This window comes from Ambystoma mexicanum, chromosome 1q, assembly GCF_040938575.1.
Source record: "Ambystoma mexicanum isolate Mex_15411 chromosome 1q, UKY_AmexF1_1, whole genome shotgun sequence".
Lineage (NCBI taxonomy): Eukaryota > Metazoa > Chordata > Amphibia > Caudata > Ambystomatidae > Ambystoma > Ambystoma mexicanum.
In genome coordinates, this window is record NC_090922.1 from 1,022,866,201 (window position 1) to 1,022,886,814 (window position 20,614).

The 20,614-nt window shown below is 44.6% G+C and overlaps 1 protein-coding gene across 1 annotated transcript in view; it reads left to right on the top strand.

The window, feature by feature from the left end:
* DDAH1 (dimethylarginine dimethylaminohydrolase 1) overlaps positions 1-20,614 on the top strand; it is an 848,052-nt gene that overhangs the window by 467,685 nt on the left and 359,753 nt on the right. Inside the window, exon 2 of the mRNA XM_069641695.1 lies at positions 8,807-8,906. Coding sequence (XP_069497796.1) covers positions 8,807-8,906 — 100 coding nt within the window. The remainder of the gene's footprint in view (positions 1-8,806; positions 8,907-20,614) is intronic.

Consider the following 20,614-nt stretch of genomic DNA (forward strand, 5'->3'; position numbering starts at 1 on the left):
CCCTGTTTTTGGTTTTGTGTTGGACTATGGCAGTTTTAGAGTGCTCCAGGTTTCTTTTCAGGAATTCAGGAGGCATGAGTGAGAGGGACCCAAATGAGTCTTGCCTTGGGACAGAACATGTCATCTCATCACTGCAAACTAGAAAATGCTGAAAACTAAAAATGTTGAATTTCGACACGCACATTTCCCCGCAATTATATGTGGGGGTGGGGGAGGGTTAGGGTTATGAAAATATAAGGGGAGCATGGGGGACTGTGTGTGGGTCTTCCCCCGCATATCATTGTGGGAAAATGTTTGAAAAACAAATTCTGCATTTCATTTTCGGCATTAAACATTCCCTTGGGAGCACTGGAGTTTGTAGCCTTATGCTCAAGGTGATATCGGAGTTCTGAGAGAATAATGCTTGGTGTAGGTTGTTCTGACCTGATTTGCTCTGGGCTTTGGGATGTGCTTATGTCTGCGCTAGCCTATCTGTTGCTGTTTGATGAACAGTGATGATTTAAGTGACTGTCTGAAGTTAAGATTGCCTGCCAGTGTGCAGAGTGACCTGCTTATGGTGATCTGTCGATGGGTTGCCAGCAATGAGACAGGGGAAACCTCTTAACATTTCCAGTTGAAGCAGTAGACTCTCTCACTAATGCTTCCTTGCTGGATCTGAGAGTTCCGAAATATAACGTATGTAATACAAAAGGATTTGAACTGGGAGCCTCTGTACTATCCCGAGTGATGGGGTGATGTGTTCCCATCATTCCAGTCTTGGGAGGAGTCTTGCTGCTGGCCACTCTTTCTAGCCAATTGAGCAGGTATTCTAGGTCACCTTGGTAAAAGCTTTTTGCATAATCAAGTCTTGAGAGGTTTTGAAGGTGTTTCAATGGTGATTCTATGGTCTCACCTTTGAAGGAATGGTAACCTTTGGATGTTATCTTGCATTCGAGGATATTTTTAAGTTCTATGAGTACAACAACTTGACACAATAACGTGCTTTTAACCACATCTCCCTCATAATGTTGATAGCATGCTTGCCACCACAGTAGAATGGTTCATATGGGTTGGCGTTCCCGGGAATAAGGGTGCACAGGAATAGGTAACTAACATGCTCCACAAGGGTTTCATCCAGGCAGTACAAGGTGCTGCACACAAATATGGCTGCAATCTTTTTGTTATCTTGAAACATGGCACTGACCTCATAGATATTACTACCCACTAACATTGTTGGACAGAATATTATTTGCAGACTGGACAATTACAGAAGATGAAGTCAAACCAAGCAGCAGTCTTTTGAATTCAGACCCGTAAATAAGATTCCTTTGGAGTCTTTCATCCAAATTTTTAATCTAACCCTAATCTTGGGAAACCCTGCAGATACAAAATGTATTCTACAATCTCTTCATTCTGAAATTGAAAGATCCCTTGACATCTTCAATGCAAAACATACAAAAGAAAAGCAAAACCGCCCTCAAACATGGAATGAAATCGTTGCATTCCTAGAAAGAACCTGAATGGGTCCTGAGCAATCTTGATGCGAGGCAAACTTAAAAATTATAAATTGGGATATAGAATACATGCAAAAGAAAATCAATAAAGTATGAGTTGCAGTAAAAAAAAACCTGTACTTTCTCAACAGCTTTGTAGCAGCAGTCTAACATAACGTCTGGGCTGTCTAACATAAAGTCTGGGTTGTTTAAAGTGTGGCAGGAGATGAACAACCTAGAACATATTAGCAACATCCTCACACATGCACAGCAAGAGGCAGAAGAATACATAATGTATTTCCAGGCTCTAGATGGCAGATAAACATGAGCAGCCTAAATATTATCAAACAATGTCTGCTGAAACCTGATATCTTTTATCACGTTTAAATCATCTGTGAACAGGACTTAGTCAAAATACTGTAGAAGAAAAGCTGCAGGGATTCTTGCCTATCCAGAACTCTTCCTAAATGACAATTATGTGTGCGTGAAATATTCACCTGTGAAGTGAAAAAAATGGGGAATTCACGCTGAAATCTGCTTTTGCCCGTTCCGCAAAATCATTGTTACGGTTCTGCCACCACTGAAATGTCATCCGGTCTTGTTGGTTTTTGGGCGGAGCATGGTGTTTAATTTCCATGTTCGTGCATGTTTTTTTTCTGATCCTGGCTAGTTTTGTGCAGCAACACAAGAAACTTTTTGCGGTTTTAGCGAACTGTTAGTTTCGTGCAGTGCCATGAGAAACTTTGCATGTTTTTTCAATTCTGCTAAGTTCACGCAGCAACACAAGAAACGTTGAGGCTCGTTTTCGATCCATGCTAATTTCGCATAGCAACACATGAAGCTTTGCATGGTACTTTTTCTGTTCTGTACTAGTTTCACGCTATGGCAAGAGAAACTTTGCACTTTTTTTATCTGTGCTAGGTTCGAGCAGCGCCATGAGAAACTTTGCATCACACTTTTTGCTTCGTTCCTAGGTTTGTGCAGCGACACGAGAAACTTCAGGTGGCACTTTTCAATTCATGCTGTGTTCACACAATGGCAGGAGAAACTTTGCACAACTCTTTTACAATTAGTGCTGGGCTCACGCAGCCGCCCAAGAAACTTTGTGATGCTCTTTTTGATTACGCGGTGGTGGCAAAAAGGCAGATTGGGGTGAAGCGGATCGAAATTGGACTGATTTAAATTCTGCATTTTTTGGAATGGAATCTAACAATTTCCCTGCTAGCCTTAATGACAATATCAACTTATTGGCACCAGGCCGAAGAAATGTTCGCAATGCCTTCCTGAAATGTGAGTAACTACCCACAATTAGCAAGAAATCCAATGTCCTTGCACTTCTGTGGCATGAAGAGAATCCGATTGACACAAACTTTCCAATTACAGGCAACTCTCCACCTTGAAGCAAAAGTCATGGAGAACCATTCAACTAAAAAAAAAATCAGCAAGGAAAATACACCAGACAACGGTTGGCAGACAAACCCATATTTATACTAGTCATGATGACTCAGTATATGCTGCTACAAATCAGAGAAAAATTGGTAAAAACACTTGGTTTCCACCTGTCCAAAATCTCGAAGCTCTTACACCACTCCATAGCCTACAAGATCGTCCATCATAACAATATTCTGCACTATGTCCAGCACTCAATGAGATTGGCAGGAAAGTACTTGTGTTGACCATGTCATCCCTGTCAGCATGCATACATGAAATCCCTAGCTCCGCACAAAGCTTGTGTATGCCCCGGTGTGACCTTTCAACCCGACCCATTTGGCTGGACAATTATTCCATAAACCCTCCATTACAAGAGCCAGCTCACAAAAACAGATATCATAATCCCTCACTTGCCTGTGCTGAAGGAAAGTAAACCACAAATATGTATTTCTGGTCAAACTGACATGAGCCACGTCTACTTCAAAGGGCAACACAGACCTCAAAGCTAGAAGCCAGGGAATAATATTTGATGAAGGTGTGTCAATCGGCTCAGAAATCAAATGTGATCCAAACTGCTTACTGCCACCTGAACATAGTGATGAACATATCTCTGGACGCATGTGTCTGGCTTACTGTAGCAGACTTTTAAGATGCAAAAGGCCTTAAAACAACTGCAGCTGGTCCAGAAACACGTAGCATGAATGCCTGAGAGCTTTAAAAGGCAGGGATGCACAGCCGCAGCTCGAAACCCCACCTCTTGCTGCCCCCAATCCCACACATCATTGATTTCAAGCAGAAACAATAGCCAGAATGTCACCATTCTTAAGCTTGTCTGTGTTTTTCTTATCTGGTAGCACCCAGATGTGGGTACCAGGGGACACTCCTGCACCTGAGGAGTGGTCCGAGCCACTGCATGGAGCACATTACACCAGCCAAGATTTGTCAACAAAGCAGACAAAATCTCCCAGGTCGAAATGGCTGGGCTGTCAGTAAAATTGGGTATCTCTTCCTTTTACTGCCCAAAGTGTGGAGTGGGTTCACTGTTCAATAACCAACATAACTCATCCCTTACCACCCCTCTGGATATTGGTGCATTATATAAATGTATCCAATTGATCAATTTCAGTCGTAATATCCTAGCAAGAAAATGTATCCCCAGTCTTGGTCGATAGTAGATAGTAAGCAATGAGGTCATTGGCCTTCCTATCCTTCCCAATCTAACCAGTTTGTCAGACAGCCCGTAGTATCCCGTTGTACCCAGAACCCTTTGAGTGAGATCAATAACGTTTGCACCACTGATAGGAAAATGCTGCACCATGGTGCCTTTCTAATGATATGACATGTTTTTCTCCATCTATTTTATAGAGAGCTTTTTGCACTCTGACTTTTGCCCATTTTCTTCTGCTTGAGTGATGGGGAATTGAGCAAACGCATTTTTTGCTGCAAAGTTAGCTGAGCCCGCATCACATAAGGTTTGAACCAGGGAAAGAAGATTTAGCAAAAACCTCATTTCGCCTGCTAGTTCTGTTTACAAAATACGTACAACAAAACAAAAACATTGTTCTAAATGCAAAACTTGGTTAAGAATTAGTGACAGGCTGCACACTCTGTTGCCTTACAGTGGAGAGCCACAACCATGGCTTTACCCCTCCCCCCATCAAGGGGAAAATTTGTGCTATGGAGGGAGTCGTTTCCAGTCAACTGCTAGTAAAATCAAGTGCAAAAAATACAAGTACCAGAATCCCCAGAGTCAATTAACTTGCCACACCTGAAATGAAGACACGCCTGAAACAGCAAAGAAACTCAGCCTCCCTGAAGATTGATGGAGTCATGAAAACGTGTGTTTGGAGGGGAAGCTAATGGTTGGTAACAGAGCTCCTGCTTACCAATTTTTAAACTAAATACAAAACTTGTATGTTTTTTTGCATTCATTATTTATTTTCTAGACCTTCTGTTCAGCACTAGCCCTGGCCAGAGGGTCTTGGAACTCCTTACAAGGCTCAAATGATGAAAAAAGGGGAGGTGAAACAGATATGATAGAACAATTAGGATAGTAAAGTTGTATCCAAGGAGATGGAAAGCCAGGGTTATGTATGGGGAAACAGGTATGTTTTGAGGCTCTTTCTGACAGGTGGGGGTGCATTGTGGATGTGAAGAGGTAGGGTGTTAAATGCACTGGGAGCGTCAGTGGGTATATGCTTGATTGTGTGTGCATGTTAGTTTGCAAAGTGGAATGCGTATGAGATACTGGCTTGCTTGTCTGGTGTTTTTGTGGGTGATGTGTTGGAGTTTGTTGTTATGGTAAGATGTAAGATGGGTTTTGTGGTGGATGGCTTTGAATACCATGCAAGCCATTATTTGGGGTACATGGAGCTGGGTGAGTGCTGGGGTGATGTGTGGGATGGAGGAAGGGTCTGGCTGCTGCGTTTTGTATGGCTTGCAGGGGAACAAGGGTGCTGCAGACTCTAGTGAGGAGAGCATTGCTGTAGTCCAGCTGCAAGAGAACTAGTGCTTTGGCTCAGTGAGGAAGTAATCAGGACAATGGATGTCTCTGATCTTACGAATGAGACGTAGGTGTAGATTGCGTGTTTTGGTGATATCAGCAATGGGGTGTATGAAAGAAAGCTGTGAGCTGATGATGAAGCCATGGGAGAGGGTTAAGTGTGGGTTATCTGTGGCATGTTCTTTTGAACCAGGGGGAGAGTTTGGGTTTGTGTTGGGTGTGGGGGGTCAGATGATTTTTTTATTCCTTTTTGGAAGTGTTGACTTTGAGGAAGAGGGTGGCGATCCAGGGCATGATGATGAAGGGACAGCTTTTGAGGCTGTGGAGTTGTGAGGGGGATGCGATTTGGAAGTATATTTGTGTGTTGTCTATGTATTGGTGGAAATGGACATTGTATTTGCTAATGGCCTGTCCAAGGGATTCAACATGTAAGTTGAAGAGGAGTGAAGACAGGCGAGAGCCTTGTGGGTCCCCATAATTGACCGGGGTGGGGAAAAAGTGGAGGACGGTGCCTGAGAGTTCCATCCTGTGGGATAGGATGTTACGCAGAATGGTGTGGTCGATGGTATTGAAGACTGCAGAGAGGTCGAGGAGTAAAAGTAGTGCTGTGTGTTCTTTGTATGTGATGTGGTGGAGGTCCTGAAGGATGGGAAGTGTAGTCTGAGTGCAGTGCTGTGTACAGGTTGAAATATAAATCAGAAGGGGTTGAGTAGGTTATTGGAGGTGCTGTGTTGTTGCAGTGGGGTTGTGACAAAGCGTTACATGATTCCGGCGAGGTAGGGCAGGATAGTGATGGGGTGATCATTTTCAGGGATTATGGGGTTGAGGAAAGGTTATTTGAGGTGTGAGATTTTTTTTCTTCAGTTTTGAGTACAGAGGAGATAGTACCATGTGAGAGACCGGAGTTAATGATGTTGAGCCAATGCCTTGACGTGAGCATGCATCATCCAGGAAGTATGCCGGTTTTGCTTTGGTAGTAAGGGTGAGGAGGGTGTGTGTGTGTCAATGGGGTGGAAGGTGTCCCATGTGGAATGTTTAGGAATGGGGACTTGGGAGTGGGAGATGAGAGGGAGGGCTTGCCTGATGTGTATTTTGGCGTTGAAGTAGTCCATCAGAGTGTTGCATATACTGCAATGGACGGGAGTGTGTAAGGTGTGGATGGTGGTTTGGAGAGGTATTTCACAATGTTGAATAGTTTCTGTGTACAATTGGTGCGGATTGGAGTTTTTGGAAGTAATTGGTGGGTTTGACATTGCATATCACTTTTTTGTATCTGCTGCGGCAGTGCTTAAGTGGATTTGTGATGGCAGGACATGGGTTCTTTTCCAAGGCTCTTTCTAGGCATCTGACTTTCTGCTTGATAGAGAAGACAGAGCTGTTGAATCATGGTTAATGGTTGTGGCTGCAGAGTTTTTCTGATTTGACGAAGCAATTATGTCATGTGTGTGTGAGTGGCAGTTGAGGTGGATACAGGCATATGCAGTTAGTTATTTTAGTGGGGTGTTGTGGTGGAGTTTGGTGTTGGTAGTGTGCTTTGTATGAGGCACGCTTTGTGGCAAACAGGAAATAAAGAATGAAAAATGGAAAAGATAATTACAAGAGCCCTTAGCTCGGTCAACCCTTTGCTCTGGACTCCCTAAGGAAATCGCTTACATTTCCAAAGTAACCCAGAAATACTTTAACAGGAAAGAAATATAAACAGGAACCATTCCTCTTTTGACAATGAACTCAGAAGCTGCAGGAGCTGCAGAATCACAGGATGCAGGCAAGGAGCTGGACGGAGGACTGCAAAGGCAGTCCAGGCTACCCCCAGGGGAAATGGACAATTTACCTTACCATCCGCCCTTAACTCGATGTCCCAGAGTAGGAAGCCCCTGGGTGAGTTTCTCATTAAAGCTTATCCAGGATCACATGATCAACCCATAGATTAAACCTGGTTGGTTCTTGTATGTTCCCTGCCCTCTGCAGGCAGCCTCAGGCAGCTGAATGAGTGCCTCTAGTTGTGGTGTTCTCAGCTCATTTGTCCTTGCAACCCAGTTAATGCCCCTTCTTAGGATGGAAAGACCTTATAAAATTGTGGTTTGGGGGGTCAGGAGTCATGTCATAAACCCATAGTTCAACCATGGTTAGTTTTGCATGTTGCCTGACTTCTGTAGGCAGCCTTAGACAGCTGAAATCAGTGCCTCCGGTGGTTTAGTGATTTGCACATTGTTCCTTTCAGGACAGTCAAAGCCCCGTCTGAGGATAGAAGGACCCTTCAAAGATGGCTGTTTTGGGTTCAAGGGTCATGTGGATGATTCTTGTACATCTCCTGACCCTCCAGCAGCTGTGCTGAGTACCTTGTTGTTCCTCTCAGGCCAGTTGCAGCCCCTTCTGACAGTGGAAAGACCCTTCAAAGGTGGCAATTTTGGGGTCAGTAGTCATTAGATCAACCTGTAGATGGACCCTGGGTGGTTCTTGCACATGCCCTGACCTCTACAGGCAGCCTCAAGCAGCTGGAATGAGAGCCTCTGGTGGTGCCAAACTCTGTGTTCCTCAGCCCAGGTGAAGCCCCTTCGGAGGATGCAAAACTCTTCAAGGATGTCGGTGTTGGGGTTAGGGTAACTTGATCAGCCCATAGATAGACCCTGGTTGGTTCTTGTATTTCCCCTGTCTTCTGCAGGCAGCCTCAGGAAGCTGGAATAAGTGCCTATGGTGGTGGTGTTCCTCTCAACACAGTTGAAGCCCCTTCTATGGATAGTAAGATCCTTCAAAGTTTGGAGATACCCTGTTTTCTCCGTTTCTTTTTAGGTTTAGGAGATAATGTAGCACACAATCAATATCCTTCCATTTTGCTGTTGTGTATTTGAGTGTAACATGTGTGTCCTATTTCCAGTCGAATAAGCAAACCATTCAGTGCAAAAACAATGTGCTCCATTTCTTGCCTCATCAGAAAGGGCGTACAAATGAAGAGTGCTTATAATGCAGAAAGCTCATGCTAGCTTACTGTGGCTGGTGATACTACAAAATGATATGATATGATATGGCATTTGTAACGCGCCTACACACAAGTGTTTCAAGGCGCGGGAGGACATTTCTGTGGTTTGGTGTCAAAGTGTTGGTGTCCACGTTTGCTGAGCATTGTCCAGTTGCACTACAACGTTCTTGTCTATCACCTTTAGGCGTGCAGGAATGGAACTAAAAGGTCATATTCAACTGAAGACAACTATGGACAGTGTGGGTTCATTTAGATCATTTACTCAACGTATTGCACATTATCTTATTCCCGATTAGACCAAAACACAATTATAATATATGAATAACGGAAATACATATATTTAGTGAGCTACCTATGCCAGAGAGCATATTTTCTGTTGTGTGTTGATCAATCCAACTTATTCTATTCTTTCATTTTGAGCAGGTTGAAGAAATGAAAAAAGCACTGAGAGCTCTTCACCTGAATGTGGTAGAGATGACAGATGAAAATGCAACCCTGGATGGAGGAGATGTCTTATTTACAGGTAAAATGCGACAAGGAAGTATTGTTTCAGTTTTTCACTAGATCGCTAATAGTAGGATGGACTGCAGAAATATTTCAGTGTTTATTAATGTATTTACTGATAAAATGTATAAAGGGTGAAACCTATCAAAATGTTTTTATCTGTGCTGGAAAATAATAAAAGGTAATTCCATATGTGCAACCAAAATAAAAGGAATATAAATATTACCACACAACCAAATTACAATACTTTCTAAAAATATATTACAACTACAGGAAGTCATAAGCTGCAGATCCAACACCCCACACCTATTTTACAACTATCAAAACATAAACAGTTTCCACAAAGCCGCAGAACCATTCAATCTGTTATTCATTTACAAAACAGATACGTTTTAAGTCGTTTTCTACAGGCAATGAGAGATTTGGAGATGTAGCCGTCTGTATCGACATAGTAGTCTGCATCAGTACAAGGAGACTTCCACCACGTTGCCAATGCACAAGAAAACACACTAGGAATTCCAGAAACAGCTTTATTCCATGTGTGGGAACTTGAATTTCTTCTGAGAACGTGAACTTTAGACGCGAGGTATGATGAACAGCCCAATCTTAAGGCTTTAATAATTCGGCAGCATAGTTTGAAACGGATCTTCAAGTGGGCGCCAATGCAAAGACTTAAAAGTGGGAGAAATGGAATTGAATGTTCTGGCTCCAGTAAAAGGTGTTGTGTCTGCATGAAACCAACTGTTAAGGGCCTTAAGGTGCAGCCTGGTATGTCCACCTGAGAATAATTGCCCCTATTTATATGAAACAAAACCCAGGACTGAACAAGACAACACCATTTTTTTTTTACAGTGAAGTATAGTCCCTGATACTGCAAAGAAAGGATTGTGCGAAATTTTACAATTGCACTTTTTTACATGCCTGCAGCCTTGAAGATAATTCTGTCTGTACAGTAAACTCCAGGGATTTAGCTGTGAGAGTTAATTTTAAAACGGTGGTTCAACAGTAATAGAAGGGTAAGCAAGATTTTATTTGATTGACCATTTTTCAGGGCGGGAAATGAGAAATCATAATTTTAAATGGGCCTTTTGCATCCATTCTTCTTGGGCTAAGCTGTCATCCTCAATTGCCACAGCTATTTAGAGCAGTGTATAATCAGCATATTGATAAACCATGACACCAAAGCCTGAGGCCAGCTCCCCCCACAATTCCATGCACACATTAAAAGGTATATGCAGACAAAATGGATCCCAGTGTCGAACCACAGTGTACCCAATAAGGGAGGACCTTGGGGTTCCAATTTAAACAATTTAATGTCTATGAGAAAAACGAGGACCAAACCTGTTTAACACTACTCCCAAAAACCGCATACACCATGACAAGATGTTAAGCAGCTCTTGGTGGCTCACAGTATCAAAAGCCACCGAGTGATCCAGTTAAACTAAAAAGCATCAGTGGGGGGCTACTCCCATCAATACTGCAGAGAATGTTGTCAATCACCAGAGTGCAGCTGTCTCATCAGTATAAGCGGGTCTTAAACCAGGTGCGATTTTCCAAAGATTTGCCTGAGAAATGTAATCAATTATTTATAAAGAGGAGTAATAATCCCATCTTCAAAAGAGCAGGACGTATACCTTCTGAAAAGGAAAAAAAATGATAATCTGGAATCAGGCTTCCAGTGACATAGCCAATAGCGTTTTTGAAAATGTTAGCTGGAATCACACCATTTGCATAAAAAGCTGTTTTCAGAATAACCACCATCTTAAGTTATTCCTCCATGGCAGGTACAGTGAAGTGATGCCAGTTTGTACTTATGAGTCTGTTTTGGCCAATTGAACAACCATTTTCAGTCTTATTCTGAAAGGCTTCCTAAATTGATTGAATATTTCAAAAAGATCATCATAATCCTCTAGTATACTGGTTTCACTGGGTTAACATAGTTCTAAACAGCTGCAAACAGGGTGTTGTTTTATTCTCAGTTTCCATGATAATTATAATAAATATGTTGCTTTAACCTTGTATATCGGTTGTCTTGTGTTGGTTCATGCGGAGTTTCATTTCGAAACATCATCCACATTATTTGAATACTGACATGTTGTTTTCTAAATTTGGGAATCATCCAGTTAGTATCATGTGAACCCTGTTCATACCAAGCATTATAGGTTTTCTTCCTGATATACTGAGATTTCAAAGGGAGGACCGCATCCAAGGCAATAGACGGCTTTTCATAATGATTACCAACCACTTCATCCATTTGTACGGATGCATTCTTAGCAGAAACAGGGGGGCTTAATTATAACCTCCACATATTGTAAAGGAAATGTATAGTAATTACAAAGTTGCATTTTCTATTATCTTAGTTCATCCTGTTGAGTTACAGAAGTAAGCAAAAAGGTGAATGGGACTAAAACATGAGCTGACCCATCTAACTGAATAGGAGTATAGCAATCAAATGGAAGCAATATGAAAACAATTAAATCAAGCATGTTACCACCAGTATGACTGGGGGAAGAGACATATTGAGTAAGGTTGGTATTTCCTAAAACTGCAAAGAGTAAATTTGACCTTTGTAAAAAATATTTACAGTAATTAAAATAAATGTAAGAATGCATATACAAATGTTGAGCAAGTACCTGGAAGTCAATAGACCAAGTGGAAAACCTACAAAAGTGTGTTCGTGAAAGCACAAGTTTGAGAAAAGCATTCAAAATAAGATGATGTATCAGCGGTTATCATCTTGGATCTTATACAATCTTTAAAACCCAAACCGGAACTACTGTGCAGATCAGATATGGCCCTTGTGGATCAATTTACACAAAGAAATACTCCCCAAAAAAAGAGTTAAAAAGGGTTGCCTATTAGCACCAGTCCTCTTCTATTTATATATCCATGACAAAATTCATGGAGGAAACCTCTAAAGACGCACCTGCGATCTGAGGGAAGCCTGTGCCATGTTATTATATGTGGATGTCTTTGCCCTTCTGCCCAGGACACCTAATGCCCTGAGAGCCCTAATGACAGTGACAACCTATTGCAAGTTTAATCAAAAGTGCTGATTATTGAGAGCACCTGACGTAGCAAATAAAATCCCTGTTTCAAAATGGAGGGCGATCCAATAGGGGTTGTAAATTGTTTGAACTAGCACAGGATCTCTATCTCCTCGGATCTGCCCTGGAAAGTAGAGACTGCAACTAGGAAAGCAGCAGGAAAATCCATCATAAATCTAGTCCGTAAATAAAGGGACAACTTCCAACAGAAATTGAAACAGTTTTCAGAGGGATATTTGGTGGTAAAGTCGCCTATGGCAAGCGGTCTGGGGTCTGGACAGAAATATCAACAGGGTAGGCATCAGTAAATTCCAATTTTTGAAACATCTTCTGTACTTTCACCAACACCTCCCAACTTCCATTCCCCATGCTTAGGTGGGTTCCCAAAGCCAACAACAAAGGTTGAGGAACTCTCTGGCAAGGTATGCTGTGAAAAGACCTGTAGCCCAGACACAAGGCTCAGTAGATGGGGCGATCTAGCTCCTTCGTCTCGAGCTATAGTATGCAGCTGCATAAAGATCTCACATCTTGTAGCTTAGAGCACATATTAGACACCACAACCTATCCACTAGCCCCCCTATAGTTTGAATTTGAATTTGTTAAAAAGAAAGCAATATGGAAAGACCATATCGACAGTCGAAGAAGAGCTGGCTGTCCTATCACGTCCACAGTGGGCAGACATTGATACACCGCATGGCGGGCATTAAGCATACCATATGACTAACCCCCAAATAAGATGCTTATTTGTTCTTGGTAGAGCAGATGCTTTACCACTGGAAAGAAACAGGAAGAGATGGAACATAGTAACAAATGCCAAATGTAATATCTGGGGACAGGGGTCTATACCATTGTCTCCTTAACTGCCCACTTTCTGAACCTTTGAGGTCAAGATCCATCTCTCACCTAGGTAGGAAGGAAGGTTTCTTGGTTAACGAACAAGCACTACTTCCCTTGCTTTTAGTGGACTTTGAGGAGGCTATTACAAAACCAACCGCTGGGTGATGCAGTGGCTGTGAATAATGAAGCTTACCATATCACTTTTTGTTATAGGCTATGTGGGTCTGATTCCATCCAAGATGTTTTAAATATTTATGGTGGAATTTGTATTTTTAGTTTCTATTTTTAAAGTTGTGGAAATCATTATTGTGTTTTATTCCATCACAAAATGCCTAACCAGCTGTAGGTGCAATAAATGTACATTTTTGGGAATGACGGTATAAGTAAAGTAAGTAATATCTTCTTATATAACCAAAATCATTCTTCAAAGAATAAAGGATGGTCTTAAGTGAACTCCTATGCCAGTTAAAATAATGTTCATTCCTCTTCCAATGTCATAATCCCAAGATATTTGCTCTAAAATATAAGTTACTTTCGTTGAACCCAACCCTTAGGAATAAGTGCAGCCATGTTCACCATGTCAAATATCACTGTATCTGTTTCCAAGCTAGAAACAAATAGTGTCCAGAAATGGAACAAGGGACTAAGTAGGATGTTTGTCTGAGTACAGTGAGAGAGGGGGTCATGCCTCAGACGTTTGGACAATGAGCTTATTTGTGGGGAAAATGTCATTTTTGGTAACCATGTCTGAGGACATATCTGCAATGAGTAGGAACACTAAGTGCATGCCCATGGTACTGCGAGCTTGCTTCGGTTCCAGCGGCATATGACAGCTATGCGCAAACAGTTAGCTCTGCTGTCTAAAACGTGACAATATACAGTGCAGTAGGTGAAAGCTAAGAGGATAGCTCTGACGACTAAAGCCTGAGCATGCAAAGTACAATATGTGTGATTTAAGGGGATATTTCCTCTCTCTGAAGTCTGATCAATGTACAGTGCACTAAGTGCAATTTAGGGATATGGCTCTGTTGTCTAAAGCCTGCTCATGTAAGCTGCAGCATGTGCAAAACTTAGCAGGATATATCTGCTGTCCTAAGCATATCTCTGTAGGATGCACGGTCTACAATTTAGGGCGATAGCTCTTCCGTCTAAAGCCCGGACATGTATAGTGCTGTATGTGTGATTTAGGGTGACCGCTCTGCTGTCTAAAGCCATACACCATACAATGCAAATCACAATATGTACACTTTGGGGGATAGCTCTGCTTTCTAAAGCCAAACCATGTGCATCTCCCATCATTTCAGCCATGGTCCGCGGGACACAGATAATGCCCTTCTGCCATGCACTGAGTACCCAAAGAGCCTATCCTGCTATCATTCTCAAGCAGCGAGGAACACGGTAAGTGGTGGGAGCATCTGTTCTTATGTTTCCACAAAAGTCACAGGTGCATGGGTTGAAGGCCATCCGGTCTGTCGCGCCAACTCTTTTCAACTGCTCTCCCTCAAACATAACACTAACCAAACGTTCCTGTTTACCCATGTGTTCCAAGGCTGGAAAATGGAACCACAAAGACAATATGAGACATTCCCTAAGGAAAATGCAGATGGAACAGGGCCTGCATCCGTGCCAACAGTGTCAGGAAGTCATGCCCTGTGGCCATTCCCTGTGAGTACTGCAAATAGCACATTGTGTGCACCATCGTACTTTCAGGATTACCCTCCACTCCGTACTATCGTGTAACATAGGAAACAACTAAATTGTGGCAAACCACCGAGTTAACTTGCACCCCTTCCATAAATACTGCAGCAATGGGAGACAACTGATAAAGTATGGTAGTGATTCTCGTAGATCTGGGCCCTACTCTGTCAGTTTCTGCCTGGGCCTTGATTTTCTTTCATGCTGGTAGAGGAGATTAATTGTCTTCGATAATGAAAGCAGCAAGTAGTCACTCATTCTAAAGATGATAAAATGGGCACAGCAAACAGCCTGATCGATACTGTGCCTGGATGCTGGGCTAGCTCCAGGATGTTCAACTGCCTCTTTGCACTTTGCAGAGGTGGATCAGCGTGCCATTAAATGACCAATAAATAAATAATTTACATTTCCTCATTCATCTGCAAACTCAGTTTTCTGATCCAGTTATTGCTTGCATTCATTGACGCCTCTAAACATCTCCAGCCTGTGCAATGCCTAGTTTGAGCATGCTAGAGATGTGTAATGACAGCTGCATCTATAGAGCCCCAATACAATTCCGAAAATTGAAACTATTGAACCTTGATGTGGCTGCTGTGGACAAAAGATCTGCGCACATTCGTGGAATTGAACCAAAGACATTGGAATCAGAATGAACAGGCATGAAGGCAGCAGCACTGAGCGACGTGACTCTGGTGTTTTAACATGCATACAGCCCCAGTTGAATGTTGCACTGGACCACAGTGGCCGAAAATATCGGAGCAATTCTATTTTGCCAAACTATTTTCCTACAACCTGGGACATCGTGAAGGCCTATCAACCATTTAAGATGAAATTGACTCGACCCTGCGGGGGACCCCCCTCCGGAGCTCCCCCCTACGTTGGCAGCCTTGCTACACAGCAACATATTTCTTTAATTCATGACTTTAAGTGTGTGCTTTGCTGAGCACACAGAAAAGGCTGCCCTTGCTGGCGCCAGCAACCTTTTTGCCTTTCTTAGCGGTTTCATTTGCATTAGCACCTTGTGGACAAGGAGCAATTGCAATCTTTTCAGTGGACATTCAGCTTTTCAGCCCTGTGATAATCTGCAGCAATTAACATCCTGCTGCATTTTTTTGTATCCATTATTATTTAAACACCTCACGGGTGCCTGAGGCCGTTTTCCTACACTGGATGCAAGAGAGCCCACAAACATCATATTGAAATGAGACCCAGTAGCCCTGACTAAACTTTAGCCGGCCCTGACTTCACACAAGACTTAGGGCCTCATTTCGATTTCGGCCCTTTTCCAGCGCTAAATCTGCCGAAATACAGCCAAATGAAATTACACTTAACGCCATTTTTAATCCCACAGTATGTCCGAAGGACCAAGTGGTGGGAGAGTGGTGTAAGCTCCCATTGTTGGAATCCATTGGAATGCATGAGGATTTCAACAGAATTACCTCAGACGGTAATTCTGCCAGTGCTAATTCGCCCCATTCTGATGACGTTTGGTGGCAAGGTGGAGGATTTACCCTCAGCTATTTGCTGGAGGCTTATACTCCACCTTACCACCAGGCTTGTGGTACGGCAAAGCAGCAGTAAAATGGCAGTAACAGAATTACTGCCACCTTCCCACTGTTTTTACCTCACCACCGTCCTCAGAATGAGGCCCCCGGAGTGAACATGCAAGTTTCAGTCCTTGTATGGCTTCTTCCCGGGATTGCTTATGTCCACACTCTTGCCTATGCACTTGCTACACAACTCGACACCTTTTTAAAGTCGTGCACTGAACTGAAATGGTCTGTCCTTTGGAAATTGACATGTATTATTTTGTCACATGCTTTATTTTAGCTTTGCACTGTCACTGCCTCTACTACTAACAGGTGTTTTTTAAAAAAAAAAACTGAGGCCGATTCATGGAATTAATGTGCGCTGAAAATTCCCGCGCAAGCGTGAGGCGTATCGCAGCGCAAGTGCGAAAATCCCAGCGAAACCCGTGCACAGCGATTCATGGAAGACCGTGCGCGTGTCAATCCCTTGATGTGCGCTAAAATCCTGCGTGGCGCACGCTGATGCACACGTCTCCAAACAGCATGCGCTACGCGCACAGTGAAAGCGCACATAGCGCAGCGCACACAACTAAAGTAGGCGGAACAGGGGGCGTAACACGCGGAATGGGGAAAAACGCGTGAAAATGTGGGCGTCACGGGGGAAGTACAGGAGCCAAATGCGCGGAACGCCCACATGCACGTCTACAACACGTATTCATGGAATCGAACGGGGCCAATGCGTGCGCCAAAAAAGACGTGCTAATCTGGAAACACGTACGCCAGCAGGAAGCAGGCCTACGTGGACCCGTGCAGCATGCATAAAAGTGCGCGCAGACAACAAACAAGCTCAGACGCCAAGATGAATATACCGTTCCTCGCAGCAGTGGTCGTGGGATACCGCAGGAGGAGGAGGAGGATAGTCAGGCCCAGAATTTTTACACCCAGAATCAGCCTTTTTGAGATGCCTGATGACCAGGTGTATGGGAGGTACAGGTTTCCACCTCACATAATACTCGACCTGGTGAGTGAGTGGGAGGATGAACTCACATCACCCACCCTGTGCTCCCAAGCACTGAGCCCCTTGGAAAAGGTGCTCAATGTACTGCACTTCTTGACCACTGGTTCATTCCAGCGGACAACTGCCATTGTGGGGGGGGTCTCACAGGCCACGCAGTTACGCTGCCTGCACCAGGTGTTGGCCATCATGACTGCACGCCCATCAGTCCGCAGGCACATATACCTGCCCAGACACCTGCAGAAAGGCAGGCTGTCGTCCAGGATTTTTACGAGGTGGCACACTTTCCCAAAGTGCTAGGTGCCATTGACTGCACCCATGTGGCTCTACGTCCTCCAAGGGCAACTGCGCACATCTACAGAAACCACAAGCACTGGCATTCAATCAATGTGCAGGTAGTATGTGATGCCAAGGGAATCATCACCTCAGTATATGCCAACTATCCAGGGTCCACCCATAATAGTTTCATTTACAGAATGTCAACCCTAAACCGGGACCTAGAAGCTGGGCGGCATGGTGATACATGGCTGCTTGGTGAGTATAAATGCCCCTGCACATGCATGCATGTCAGATACTGAGTAATGTCACAACCCCACTAATGACATCCATCATCACTTCCCCAGGGGACAATGCCTACCCAATGATCACCCACATGATGACGCGAATTCGGAACCCTACAACACAGCCCATATTGCAACCTGGGGCATAGTGGAGCGCACATTCGGAGTGCTCAAGTCACGCTTTCGCTCCCTTGACCACTGTGGTGGGCAGCTGCTATACGCGCCCCCAGTAGTGTGCAGGATCATAGTGGCAGCATGTGTCCTGCACAACGTTGCAACACGCCGGGGCCTGCCTGTGGACATGGTGGTGCCCCCACATCCCCAACCACAAGCACGGCCGCTGTGCATGGGAGGGGAAAGGGCACGTGGTGAGGCAGCCCGTACGCAGCTGGTGGCTACTACTTCACCTAAAATCACACCCCTGTGGAGTGCACACAGCCCTGGCACGTACCAGCTGACAATCAATGATGATGACATAAGGGACAGTCAACTGTCACAACCATACCAGCCTGAGATTGGTCACCTGGAATTGTTACGTTGTGTGCATCCCTACCTGCCGAAAGACGACCAATGCTGTGTCACAAAAAAAACACACACATTTATCCTGCATGAATGACTAGCCCCTTGCAAAATACAACATGAAAATAGCACCATGTCACCCAACCCCTCCCCAGCTCTGCCACCCAACACACCATGGCATGTCATGCAATGTGAAAGCAAACAAAGCAATGCACAAGACCTGACACAAGTGTCATGAAGTGCACTGTCCCAAATGGAAACTGCCCACAGACAATATGCTCCCAGTAATCAATAACAAACAGCACACATGAACAAATACTTACCACCAACACAATACAGCAACACACCATGAAACATTGCAAAAAGATGACAGTACTAAGTCAAAGTAGTGGTAATCTTACAACCTGAATAAGCCAGCACATCGACCCCTTCCAACTGTAGAGTGTTGCTGCCACGCAAATGTGTCAGTGTACTGCATACAACATGAACTCCATCTGCAAAGGAGACGGCCTTGTTAAGACATGAGGAAGGAACCTGCAAATTAGGAGGAAGACATGGATGCACAAGCACATATCAATACACCATGCAGTGTACAATACAACAACAATACCCACTAGGGATGTACACACAGTATTGACTACAGACTGCCCACACAGCTCATGGGAGCCCAACGTCACTGTGTAAGTCACTGTCACATGGTCACACCCTTTGCAAGCCCATGGAAACGGGAAGCAGGAGGCGTGTGTGTGTCATGAACCCAAACTCAGGACATGCCTGCATGTGCCCAGCCGGAATACAGTGGATGCCCACGGGAGCCACACAAGGCAACACACTGTAAAAAAAAAAAAAGAAAATAATCAAAAATGGTCATGTGGGGGACGGGGGAAGCCACCCAGGAGGTTCGAGGACAGGATGCACAACAACACCCACCTGCGTGGATGTTGCGAAAAAAAAAATACCTCCATGGGCTCATGGTCTGCACGGCTATGCCATTGTGGGAGAACTGCCGTCGGTCTCTTCACCCTCTGCTGCTGCATCAGGAGGTGGTGGCACTATGGGAGGCAGCCCATGCAAAGCCCTGGTATGGTCCTCCATGGCAGCAAGCATGCAGGTCTGGAAGGTCTGATTCTGGAGGATTAAAGTGCAGAGATCCCCATGCAGCATGTCACGGGTTGCCTGCACTTCTGCACGCATGGCCTCGCGGGATGCCCGGATCTCCTCACGTGTTGTCTGCAGCTCAGCTGAGAGCGAAGGTGTGAGCTGCTCCAGCTGCTGTTCTGCCCTAACATTTCGGGAAGCCTCAAGTTCAAGCAGACTCTGCCTGAGGTTATGGAGTTTCACCTTCAGGGCTTCCCTGTGGCCCTGTGACTCTATTGATATGGATTCGCGCAGAGTCTCCAGTGCCGCCCGTCGGTCCCTGTTGGACACCAACATGTCTTCCCTGTGTGATTGGCAAATGGAGTCTGTCGCCTGCTGTTGTTGCTCCATCTGCCTTTCAGGGGGGATAATGGAAGTGGCCACCCTCTCCATTGCCTGAGCCATCATTTCTACTGATGCTGCCTGTTGGGTTGCCATACCGTACATGGAGTTTTCCCATACAGTATTGCCTGGTGGCGCACGGCCAAAGCGTCAGCGGGCACCACACTTGTTTGGGGCAAGGCGATCTGCACCTTGCTGTGCTGGCACTGCCTTAGGCTGTAGGACTGCATTCCCCCTCTGATCTGCTGGCCCAGAAAAAGGATCAGATGCTGTGGAGTGTGACCCTGCATCCATAACCGCCAAAGGCGGACCTACCAACACTGACCTCCCCATAGAGGGTTCTACCCCTGGTCCAGGTGGGTTGGACAGGACAGAATCCCTGCCAGAAGCACTGACCTGCGACAGCACATAAGTCTCATCATCCGACTCAGCACCTGAATAGAGGTCTGGGGAGCTGCACCCAGAGGCACCTCTCGACAGTATGGTCTGCAGTACCGAAGTGTTTTCACCCACCACCACACCACGTCCCCCACTGGTGCCTGGTCGTGGCTCAGAATCCTCCTGGGTCTGCACCATCTCCTGAACCTCACCAGCATCAAGTGTGTCGTCACCTGCAAAAACATGAAACATAAGAAATGGAAACAGGCATGAGCACCATAGCACACACATAGGACTGACAAGACAGAGATCCTGTACATGGTTAACACATGTCCCACATGACTATAACCCTGGCATGCATGCACTGTCGATGATTCTGAAGGGGAGTCAAAAAGGCAGACAATGAGGACACCAAGATGGAAAAGCAACACATTTGCAGCATGTCGTGTAGCACTGGCATCACACATCAGTCTGTGAGTGGCATGTCCAATACACATACATGACCGCACACAGATGTCATGTCGCATAGCCATGGTAAATTAGACAACTACAGTGATATGTCAGTGAATGAGTACTGTCACACATCCATGTCACATGGACATGATGAGAAGATTAATGCAGAATAGTGTTGCAAAATATGCATGTGCCGCACACTGCAACACATCCAG